The sequence below is a fragment of the Perognathus longimembris genome, chromosome 5 (assembly GCF_023159225.1).
Source record: "Perognathus longimembris pacificus isolate PPM17 chromosome 5, ASM2315922v1, whole genome shotgun sequence".
Lineage (NCBI taxonomy): Eukaryota > Metazoa > Chordata > Mammalia > Rodentia > Heteromyidae > Perognathus > Perognathus longimembris.
The window spans coordinates 73,976,507-73,988,447 of NC_063165.1; the positions used below are offsets into that span (position 1 = coordinate 73,976,507).

General features: G+C 47.8%; 1 protein-coding gene across 7 annotated transcripts in view; it reads left to right on the forward strand.

Annotated features, from left to right (window-relative positions):
• Tnik (TRAF2 and NCK interacting kinase) overlaps positions 1–11,941 on the forward strand; it is a 371,845-nt gene that overhangs the window by 276,666 nt on the left and 83,238 nt on the right. For all 7 annotated transcript variants that reach the window (XM_048347119.1, XM_048347122.1, XM_048347120.1 and 4 more), the window contains exons 10-11: positions 4,886–5,061; positions 8,872–8,938. In XM_048347119.1, the coding sequence (XP_048203076.1) occupies positions 4,886–5,061; positions 8,872–8,938 (243 nt within the window). The remainder of the gene's footprint in view (positions 1–4,885; positions 5,062–8,871; positions 8,939–11,941) is intronic.

An 11,941-nucleotide genomic window follows, 5' to 3' on the forward strand; every position in this document is an offset into this window, starting at 1 on the left:
CTGAGGTCTCCCCACCCCTGTCTCTAAGATTCTTCTCTCTGCTCTGGATCAGCCCGTTCCCTCCCCTGAAACCCAGAGAGACACCACAAAGCTCCCTGAGTGCTAGGACTCTGCTTGTCCCTGTGCCCCGCGGCTCAGGGGAGCCTGCTATATAAGGTGGGCTTGGCTTCCAGCGCCCCCCTCCCACCCTCCCCTGCTCCAGAGCGGGTAGGTGGAGCCTGTTCCCAGAGCAGGACAAGCATTTGGCCCACATTCCTAACCTATTCATCCAGTGGTGCCTGAGGGCCACCTTTCCATCTCTGGTCTTTTTTGCCGGGGTCCACAATGGCACTCCCCTGGGATTGGCCACTTGCCTCGGCGATCACTGCTCCCCCATTCCATGTCTGCTCACCCCTCAGAGCACGCCAGCCGGCAGAGCAGCCCGACAGCCCTGCCCCACTGCCGGGCCCTTGCTTCAGCCATGCATCATTGGAGGAACAGAGGCTGACTTTCCTGCATTAGAGATGGACAATGAAAGGTAGTGGGAGGTTTTCTTGGACAGGGCCTTGCACGCTGGCTTAGTTAGCTCTTTTGGTCAAGGCTGTTCCCCTCCCTCCTGAGCCACAGTGCCACTTCGGATTGTTTTTCCTAGTTGATTGGAGATGAGAGTCTCACTGGCTGTTTCACGCGGCTGGCTTTGGACGGTGATCCGCGGCTCGGAGCCTGGCGAGGAGCTAGGGTTGGAGGTGTGAGCCGCCAGTGCCCAGCGGAGACTTGGATTTGATGCCGCTGGAGGAAGCTAGAGATGTCCAGACATAGGGACCAGGCCACTCTCTTCTCTTGGCACCGGTGGAACCCCTCTCCTGACCCAGTTCCACACACCCCCCACCCCGTGCCCCACAGAGCAAGCGGGACCAAAGCCAGCAGCCTGCGCTACTACTGCTCAGTCAGGCCCGGGGCTGTCATGGAGGGAGTGCAGCCTCTGGCCACTGGGACGCGCTGGGACCCGGCTCCACCTCTCCGAAGGAGAACTGCCATCTTTAAGGGGAAATATTGAAGTGCTTTATCTTAAAATACTTGGTCCAAAGCGACCTGAAATGGGCTAAGGTTTGCTTCCATAGTGCTCTAATGGCTGGGAGGAAATGAAAGCTTATTTTTCCTTCATGATTATAAAGGAGGGCCCCCCCCCCTTTCAGTTTCAGGAAGGAAAGGCAAGGCCATCTCCAGTAGTGGGGCCTGGCTCTTCTTTCTCTCACTGTGGGGACAAGCAAGGCTGGTGCCTTATAAGGGAGTCACAAGTTGAGGAGTCCTTGAATGCTTGACCTTGTGAAGATGGGGTCTCTGGGAGCATGGCAGCTGTCCTCAAAGAGGAGACCAAAGGTGCCCTTCACCTGCCTCCTCACCAGCACAGCCAGCCAACAGCAAAGCAAATACAAAGCCCTTGCAACCCGCTGAATGGGCCGGTCCTTTCCTGGTTTTCACCAGAAAGATTCCTGTATCGTCACGGGCCAAGTATCTCAGGGTGTGCCGCCTTGCCGCCTTGCTCCACGAGGGTCACACAACGATGAGATCATCTCTCAAGACACACCTGTGCCATCCAGCAGCCCGTGAGCAACACAAGCAGAGGAGTCCAGAACCTCACAGGGCCAGGCTCCGGCCTAAAGGCAGATTCTCTGCTTTCGCAGTCTGGGGGTGATGGGAGGGTGCTGGGAAGTTGTCATGGGTAAGAATAATAACTCCCCTAAGTATGATTTTACATTAATTAACTCCTTTCATCATCACAACAGGCTTTTGAGACAAGGACTAATAATATCCCCAGTTGCAGTCAAAGAAACGGGCACAGAGGAGTTGAGTAATTTGCCTAGAGCCACAGAGTCAGTAATAGACCGCCAAGTAGAAAAACAGGGTAACTCTAAGAAAGAAGGCAGGGCCACTGCATATTTCATAGGTTCGATTGCCTTGAGGAAGTCTGAGGTTCATCAGCTCATTTAGCCCAACTGTCTCATGCATTTGGAATTCCCCTTGTGTAACTGAACGTGCACATGGAATAGCTTGGAGAAGATTCAGTGCTTAGCATTGCCCCTGGTGAAACTCGTGCCCCGGACTGTGTAAGCAGCAATCATTAGCATTTACCTCTCCATGCTAACCCTTGGGATATTGGTATTACTAACTTAGGTTTTGGTTTTGTAAGCCAAGTACCAAGTTACCAGCAGCAGAGATTGAAACAATGAAGTTATCTAAATGTACCTTAAACCCATTAGAGCACTCCGCCAACAGGAGATATTCAACCTAGGCAAACTATTTTCACTTACAATTAAATGTGCAATTAAGCATATTGATTCTTTGCTCACTCTAGAATGAGAGACAATGAATCTTTTTCATTCTTTCTTTCCCTTTTTTAAAGACGACTTTTAAGAAAGCATTATTTTATCTTCAAACAATGTCCCATAAGTTAGACATGGTACACAACTCCAGTGCTGAAGTGTTATTACACATCTGGCCCATTTTTCAGGCCTGATGGATGCTCCTCATTACCCCCCCTCCTCTCTCTCTCCCCCCCGCCCCCCCCCACCGCCACCTGGTTCCTCCAGGAAGGTTCTGGAAAAAAGATTCTGGCAGATGCTTTCATAAAAATCCATGGACACTGTTCAGTCCTGCAGGTCTAGAGATTTCCCTGGCTTTAATTTTTTTCATATGAATGTTGAGGAATGGAATATAGCATCTATTAAGCCTGGATGCCATTCTTTTAGATTGGATGTGAGTTCTTTTATTTATCACAGTCTAATTAATTAATAGGGAAGCAATTCATACAGAGCCAGCACTTCCAGTTGCCAGCAAGACAAACAACAGCCATTTGCATTCTTTGTGAATATTTAATAGCTTTCAGTCTTAATTTGCTTGTTTCCATCTTTATTTTTAATACTGATTTTCCCACCTAGCTTCCTGAGAGAAGCTCTGTTTTGTTTTGTTTTTTATTTACTTATTTATTCAGCGTAACCTCCTTCTTTCCAGTTGATTCTTTGGGTGACTCCATTATTTCATTATGCTTTGCTTTGCAAGGTCTCTCCTTAGAGGATAATTATCTTTACACCCACACAGATTTATTTGATCTGAAAATGTAAATGAGAGTGCCCCTCTGGACTTCCCTCTTTGCCCATCACAAGCACAGATAGGAAGATGGCATCTCCATCCTCTCCCTGCGCCTCTGTCCGTGTGTCTATTCATGCATCAGCCACACAGTAGGCACTTAGCGCAGGATCCGAAGGTTACGTGGGCTTTGCGCAAGGTACGGAGATGACGTGGGCTTTTCCCAGAGTCCTGAGAGATTGCAAAGTAGAAGCAGCAGAGTCCGGGGCTGAGGGACTGGCTGGGCAAGTATACGGTGCCCAGCACTTTGTCCCTGTCTCTGGTCCACACAGTGGCCAGTCTTTATTCATCCTGGGATAACTCCAAGCGCAGATTATTCCTCTAATTTCTATTCCAAATTTTCTAAGACATTGATCATGCATCAGACTCGTAAATGGACATGTTGAATTGCAACGTGTTAGTTGTACAACTGCTTAAAGACAATAAATGAAAGGAAATAAGTAAATGTACTTTTGAAATACTTTATAAGTTTAAACATAGCTTCGAAATTTAGGGAGAAAAAATTGCAATAGGACAGTGCTTGAAAAACATGGAATGGAGTGAGAAACTCCTTTGCTCTAGGCATAAATAGGAAATGAGACATGTGTGGCCTGTCATATTTGAATGTTCAAAAACACGGTCCAGAATATGTTTTAGATGGTGAAAATGCTCCATAGGCTGGAAGTGTGTGTGTGTGTGTGTGTGTGTGTGTGTGTGTGTGTGTGTGTGTAGCTTTGTATGCGGAATCCTCAATATGCCACAGGAGGGCGACAGAGAGTCAGGACTGACGCCTCCTCTGAGCTGGTGACACGGGGTGCGCTGAGGTCAGGGAGGAGGTACTGAGCTCTCAGTGCAGTGCCTTGGCATGCTGTAGAGTCGTGGCCTTGGTTATTTATGACTCTTGGGTAATTCCCTAGAAGTTCCAGCAAGAGCACACGTGCTTAACTCGTGAATCATGCTCAAAGTCCTTCATCATTTCTACCCCATTCTGGCCTTGCGCTGGTCATCACCCTTCCAGGGCTGCCGTGCCCCCGTGCATCTCTGGCATAGAGCTGCTTCTTGACAAAATAGGGTTTAACTTCTCAGCCAGGCAGCCGCTCACCTCCATGACCCCTAGCACTGAGCCTCCTCCCGACTTCCAGGGTTTCCACCGAAACCTACCCTCCTCAACCATCCTTTCTCTGGAGGGATTTTCTTCTAGTCTTTAAGGCCCAATCCTAGTTCCCCCATTCTCGCAACTCTTTCCAGAGACAGTGTCCAAAGAGGCCTTTTTCTTCTCTGCTACCTTTTGATCTTCTGTGAAAAGTTGTGGGTGCACTAAGGGAAAATGTTCCCACGTGGTAGGCACTGCTGGCTCCTGGCTGCTTAGGAGGTTGAGATCTTAAAAATCATGGTTCTAAGCCCTTCCAAGCAGGACAATCTTGAGAGGCTCTAATCACCAATTAACTAGCAAAAGGCCAGAAGTGGAGCTGTGGCTCAAGTGGTAGAGCACTAGCTTGATTAAAAAATAATAATAAAAAAGCTCAAGGATAGCACCTAGGCCCTGAGTTCAAGCCCCAGTACCAGCACACACAACAAAACAAGCAGACTTCCAAGTGTCTATTATCTACCCCCTGATGCCTCAGAGGTGCCTTTGACCTCCATTGCCCCTCTGTGGTGATTGCCTGATTCCCAGGATGACAGATGTGATGACACTTTAAAAAAATTTTTTAATTCCAAAAGTGTTTGCTTTCCTTTCGATTGTTATTTTATCTGTGGATTCATCGCTCTTGTTTGGCAGGTCTAAGAAATTCCAGTCCTTCATTGAGAGTTGCTTGGTAAAGAATCACAGCCAGCGACCGGCGACAGAACAGTTGATGAAACATCCGTTCATCCGCGACCAGCCTAACGAGAGACAGGTCCGCATTCAACTCAAGGACCACATTGACAGGACGAAGAAGAAGCGAGGAGAAAAAGGTAAGCTGCACGCCGTGCTTCAGCATGGAGTCTAGGGGGCCGAGCCAGAGCCTGGGCTCCTGGGCGTTCGGAGAAGGCTGTGAGGTTTGGGGTGTTCGGGGATGCCTGTGGGAGCAGAGCCCGGGGCATCAATGGAGCCAAACCCACCGCTAAAGCGACATCTTGAATGAAAGGGAAAACACCAACCACCACCCCCACCAACAAACCCCTCAAGGAATATTACCTCCTCCAGCCACTGAACAACGTCATGCGGCATAGCACTCGTAAAGAACTTTTCAATAAGTGATTTTCTTACTTTAGATGAGTATTCCTGTCTGGGAGACAACCTTTTAAAAAGTCATCTAGTTGGTGTTTCTCTGTACTGATCGACTTCAGCTTGTGTTTGTGCACGGGCCCATTCCTGATTCAAATGGGGAAACGTCAGAATGCATTTTCTTTTAGCTGCAGAGATAGAAAACCTCAGCAGGGCCAGGCACTGGTGGCTCACACCTGGGACCCTAGCTACTCAGGAGGCCGAGATCTGAGGATCACGGCTTGAAGTCAGCCGGGGAAGGAAAGTGTGTGCAACACTTATTCCCCCTTAACCAGCAAGAGGCCAAAAGTAGAGGCGTGTCTCAAGTGGTAGAGCACCAGCCTCGAGAGAAAAAGCCAAAAGAGTATGAGACTTGATTTCAAGCCCCAGTCCCCCCACCCCCCCCCCGACATGCATGCGTGCACACACACATCACTAGCGTGCCAGGTTTATCACAGACTCTTGAACATCAGACTTTGACCTGGAGCTCATAGAGTGTACTTCTTTATTTCATGACTGCAGACTTTTTCTCTTGCACCCAGATCTCATCACTGAGTCATTGGAAGGGGTGTGAGGTGAGACTCAGGCGCTGGTACTGAGCCCTGGTTTATTTGAACACTTGTTCCCCCCGCACCCTGGACAGGCTTTGTGGCCGAATGACCACCAAGCCCGGCAGTAGGGAAGAGCATGCGCGGAGAGCAGGACGGGGCCGCCTGTGCTGGGGCACTGGGAGAGGCAGCTGGGGGCTAGAAGGTGGGCACTAGGGTAGGTGAGGAGTTGCAGACCACAGTCTGCGGTGCGTGCTGAGGTGCTCTTCCTCACATCCCTCTTCACCCCTTTTTCCTCCACGCAACAGACAGTGCAGCATGCAAGTTGCTCTCTCTACATTTACCTTTTCCTTTTTTATTTTGGTGCCAGTCCTGGGGCTTGAACTCGGGGCCTAAGCACTGTCCCTGAGTGTTTTTCTTCAAGGATAGCGCTCTACCATTTGAGTCACAGCTCTACTTCTGGCTTTTTAGGTGCCTAATTAGAGTAAGAGTGTCACAGACTCTTCTTGGAAGTTGGCCTTGAACAGGCTCCTCGGAGCTCAGCCTCCTGGGTGGCTAGGATTACAGATGTGTGCCAGCAGTACCCAGCTGGCCGCTCTATGCAGGCAGTTCTTCTTAATTGTTCAATACTATTCATAAATAGCTCCTGAGCTGCATGGTTCATGAAGAAGAATAGGGAAAGTCACGCCATGTTGTTCTCATATTTTGTGTTCACAGATCCTTGACAGTAACTGAGAGAGCACCTTCTCATAAAGATAGACTATCTTTGAGATGTTCATTCTTTGTAGAGTAGAAGAGTAAGATGCTGGACTATGTCTACTCAAGAGTTGTGATCTGGGCTGGGAATATGGCCTACTGGTAGAGTGCTTGCCTCATATATATGAAGCCCTGGGTTCGATTCCTCAGCACCACATATATAGAAAAAGCCAGAAGTGGCGCTGTGGCTCAAGTGGCAGAGTGCTGGCCTCGAGCAAAAGGAAGCCACGGACAGTGCTCAGCCCAGAGTTCAAGGCCTAGGAATGGAGAAAAAAAAATAAGTTGTGATCTAACTCAGGGAATCTCAGCCTGCTTAGGGTTAGGTCCCCTGAAAGCTCAGTTTTGTTCCCAGTTTTGCCTGCCACCCCCAGCAAGAGTCAAATGAAGTCTCATTGTGTTTGTTTTCTTGCTCACATAACTCAGTTTGCTTCCTCTCTTTTGCACTCTCTTACTAGCTTTCTGTATGATCCGCTGTTGATAGAACTAGGAATTTTACTTTACATTACTTTATGCTTATTTTTTCCCAACCTAAGATTTTTCTTTAAGATATGTTGACATGTTCTAATTTAATCCAGTAATATAAAAGCAATCACACCAAATTCTGGTGAAGTATTAAAATTGAGAAGCTTGACAAATGAAGGTTTTACCTTAGAGAGTAGAAGTAATTGGAATAATTATGTGCTTCTTTCCTTAGCTATAATTTCCTTTATTAGATAAAATTGCTTCATCTGACTTTGAACTCTGTTTATTCATTTCAGGGAAGTTTGGATTATTAAACTTCAGTGTCAAATAGGAAGACACTTTATTCAGGTCCTATAAATTTTGTTGAAATGGGAGTGGAGTTGTGGTGCAAGTGGTAGAGCACTAGTCTTGAGCAAAAAGTTCAAGGACAGCACCCAGACCCTGAGTTCAAGCCTTTGATGAACACACACACACACACACACACACACACACACTTGGCCAGGCATGGTGACACAAGCCTATAGTCTCAGATGCATGAGCAACAAAGATGGGAGGATAGTGGTCCCTGAGTAAAAGTGTGAGACCTTACCTGAAAAATAAAACTAAAGCAAAAAGGGCCATTAGCATGGCTTAAATGGTAGCACTCAAACCCCAGTACCACTAAAGAGATCAGAAGCTTGAAAAGTTCACATTTACCTAAAGGTAAGAAGATAAATTGTGATTTTTTTTTAAGTACGCCTGGATTCATCACACTTTCGATTCTTTCATTATCTCTTTAATAATGTCTAAACATTCCAAAAAACAAGCCTTTCAGCTTGAGGTCTCACCCTCAGTCTGAGGTTTCACCCTGTGCATACTGCCTCCTGGTGGTGACATAACCAAATTGCAGTTTCAGCTCCTTTTGAGGTATTTGTCATCAAGGTTGTCGTTACTAACTCAGAGTCATGAACAGGTTAACAGCCATGTCACATTTGCCTTTTCTACAAGGCTCCTCACTATCCAGACAGAGCTCCCTGCCTCACCCGGGCATGTTCCCTTCCATGCCCTTTTCCACCTCCTTTCCATCCTGCCCCCTCCCTGCCTGAGGGCCACTGACCCTCCAGAACCCAACCCTTTACTCTTCAGTACTTCTATCCCTTCCTCCATTCGAAGCAGCAAAAACAGCTGTGTTTCCTCATGTCTCATTACTGTTTTCATGGGCTTAATGTAGGCCTTGGGTTTAAATGGGTGGAAAGGAAGCCTAGTTTTCAGGTTGGAAAGTTCTGGATTGAATCCTTAACCCAGAGCCCAGATTGACCCTCTGTTAATGAGATGGCATTGGCCATAGCAATACCTTCTTGTCAGCTGAATATCTTTGTTTGCATTAGAGGATTATGGGAATCCAATGAGAGAACATGGGTTTCCATACATAAAGTATATTACAAAAGAATGAGTAATAGTATAGTCTAGTAAATATGTAAACCAGTAGCAGTCATTTTACTGTCATCGAGTATTACAGACTGCACACCATGGCGCAAGCTGTATTTCTTCTGGGGCTGGTGACTTAGGAGCTTGGCACCAGCCTCACCAACAGGAAGCCTGGGCGGCTGCCATGTCCCTAGCCTGGGATTTTGTCAGCTCTTTGCTTCTTGCACAGGACCACTGCCAGTGACCATGATGTCCTTAGCAGCGCCCGGCTGTGCAGGAAGTGGGGCTGCTCCCCTGGTCAGCAGCCCCGCCCTGTGCACTGATGTCTTGTGCATGTCTCTGCAGATGAGACGGAGTACGAGTACAGCGGAAGTGAGGAGGAAGAGGAGGAGAACGACTCAGGAGAGCCCAGGTATGGCCTGAAAACCAGGCCCTGTCCTTCCACCTTCACAGTCATGCTTGGGTGAAAGTTACTTTCCTTTGGATTTATAATTCACCTTTAAGAATCCACCATGGTGATCTTACTTAATTTACTGTCCACCATCATGTTCATTAATTCGGGAGTTTCCCTGGGCAGACTCTCAGGGAAGCAGGGACATGAGCCTATTTTTTATCTTGTCCCTAAGTTTTGTGATCTCCATTCAAATCCTGGCCTCTCACAGCTATGACATGAAAGCATCTGGGTCGTGTGGGACTAAAAGTTCTTAAGACTGCAGCTTGGGCTGGGAATATGGCCTAGTGGCAAGAATGCTTGCCTCATATACATGAAGCCCTGGGTTCGATTCCCCAGCACCACATATATAGAAAACGGCCAGAAGTGGCACTGTGGCTCAAGTGGCAGAGTGCTAGGCTTGAGCAAAAAGAAGCCAGGGACAGTGCTCAGGCCTTGAGTCCAAGCCCAGGCCTGGCCAAAAAAAAAAGACTGCAGCTTGTTGGAGACCTAATAGATAATTCAGACTCGAAGTCCTCGCTCCTTACTGTATCCCTCCAAGAAACCCTTTCAGGTGCTGCGCCACCCTTGTCATGTACCATGAAATTTCATGTACAGGCCAATCCAAGGGGAAATGATTTCCAAGAAATCAAATGGTATTCTAGAGGGGAACCCCCAAATAGAAACTTAAATGCCATTCCTTTTGTCACAGTCAGGCCCCAGAATCAAGGGTTTGCTTGACTGTGATTCCAACTTTCTTCCCATCAATGTTTACAAGTAATTAAGGCTGGCATGCTCCCAGGGACAGGATTTCTTTCCCAAGAGACTTCCATACAGGCCGCGGGCTGCACATTGTAAACGTGCAGGCAGATTTCTTGGAGAACACAGACAAGCAGACGCCCCCCGGGCTCCATGGGTCTCCATTCTCTAGTCATCCAAGGAGTGAACACGAATGCCAAAAAACCCCCACCAGTCTCCCTATGGCTAGCAGCTCCCCTGGCTAGAATGAACCAGCCAACTCAGTCCTAGCAAGGTGGATTCTTACTAAGCTACCAGACGAAGGTGGGGCTGGGCTTAGGAGGCCATTGGTTCCAGTCTTCACCTGCCATTTGATTTCTCAAGGTCCAAGACTCAAGGAGGATTCTTTCCTTCTGTCTGATATGTACCATGTCAGCACCCCCATAGTAGATATAGGAGACACAGTTGTTGTGAACATTTCTTCTGGAGCAAAGGGTCTCGCCGCTGGCTTCCCCAGAAATCCTGTGCTGTTTCTTGATCACTTCCCTAGATGGTAGAGTCAGCCCTCTGACCATTCTCCAGAGAATCAAGGGCCTCTGTCTTCCCAATACTTGCTAACCCACATGGCAGAGGTCAATGAGAGAGAGGGCCAGCTATAATTAACACTTGTCACTATACAGCGACCATAATGTGCCAAGTCTTGTTTTTATGGACATGCCTAATTAATCCTCATGTACTCCTAGAACGGGAAAAAGGCAAGGATGATTCATTTTAGCAACGAGGTGATGGCTCAAGGGGGGTAACCGGGTCACTCACACACAGACTGAGCAAGAAAGAGAGTATGACAGAGACAGTCAAAGAAAGAGAAACTCAGTCAGGAATACAGCGCAGATCTCCTGGCCCCGATTCAACATCCATTACCATGAACGGGCATCCTGTGTATCCATGAGGGAAACTTTGCCTGCCAGTAGGCATATGCCCCATCATTTGGGAGTTGTCCTGAAGCCTTGCACAAAGGCAGTAAATTCGGGAAGCTGCTTGTTGAGTTCTTCAAGATCACCTAGGGAAGGCCTTGAGCAAAGCCTTAGACATCCTATATGGTAGGATCTCACACAAATGCAAACTTTGATCTTCTGGTCTGCTGACCCCAAGCCCCGCTCCTGTCCCTAAGAGCTGCTTCCATTTCTGCTGCCCTGTCCTGGTTAACGTTTCCACCCAGAGCCAGTGCTGTAGAGCCCAGCTGTTAGTTCTGCTTGCTATCATTCTGCTCTGTTTGTGTGGTGCCTGCTGACAGCTTTCCATGAGGCAAACCCCAGCCGTGGTCCACCGGCTTCTCCAACCTTGTACCAGGCTTCCTCTCCTTCCCCCCCTTGAGGACTTGCCAGGTGGTAGGTTCCTGGGAAAAAGCCATGCCATTTCTCACAGTGAGCTCAAATTTGCTTTTCCCTATGCCTAGAACATTCCTCCTGCCTAGCCCATTTATAGTCTTAATCCTGACACACGCCCTGTCATTGCTGCTTTTTCTCTGTGTGTATGTGTGCCTGTCCTGGGGCTTGAACTTGGGGCCTGGGCACTCTCCTTGAGCTTTTTTGCTCAAGGTTAGCACTCAACCACTTTGAGCCACAGCTCCACTTCTGGCTTTCTGGTGTTTAACTGCAGATAAGAGCCTCATGGACTCTCCTGCCTGGGCTGGCTTTGAACTGCAATCCTCAGATCTCAGCCTCCTGAGTAGCCAGGATTACGGGCGTGAGCCACCAGCACCTGACCTCACTGCTGCTTTTAAGCTGTGTGACACACTGACTTTTATAGAGCATTTGAATACCTGACATTTTTATTATTTTTAATGATTTTCTTTTTGGTCTTGCTCTCCACAAGAAAATAATTCTGGAGTAGGAATTTATCTGGCACCTGCTGTATCCTAGAACCTATCATATCAGGTCACCAGTCACATAGTAGATGTTGGTAAATATGAGCTTAATAAATGTGTTCCATATGGAAGTTTCTAGAAGAAGCCATTTTCCATGTAGGTGGCTACATGGAACCAAAAAGCCTATAGCTTTATAGGCTTCTAGCTGTATAACCTGTACCCTGCAGTTAGATTGGGCTGGGGCTGCACTAACTACTAGTGAAGCTGATGAAATTTGTTTAGATTCTCCCTTTCCCTCCTTCCGTCTCTCCCCCCTTCACACACACACACACACACACACACACACACACACACACACACACACAGACTATTAAACTCTG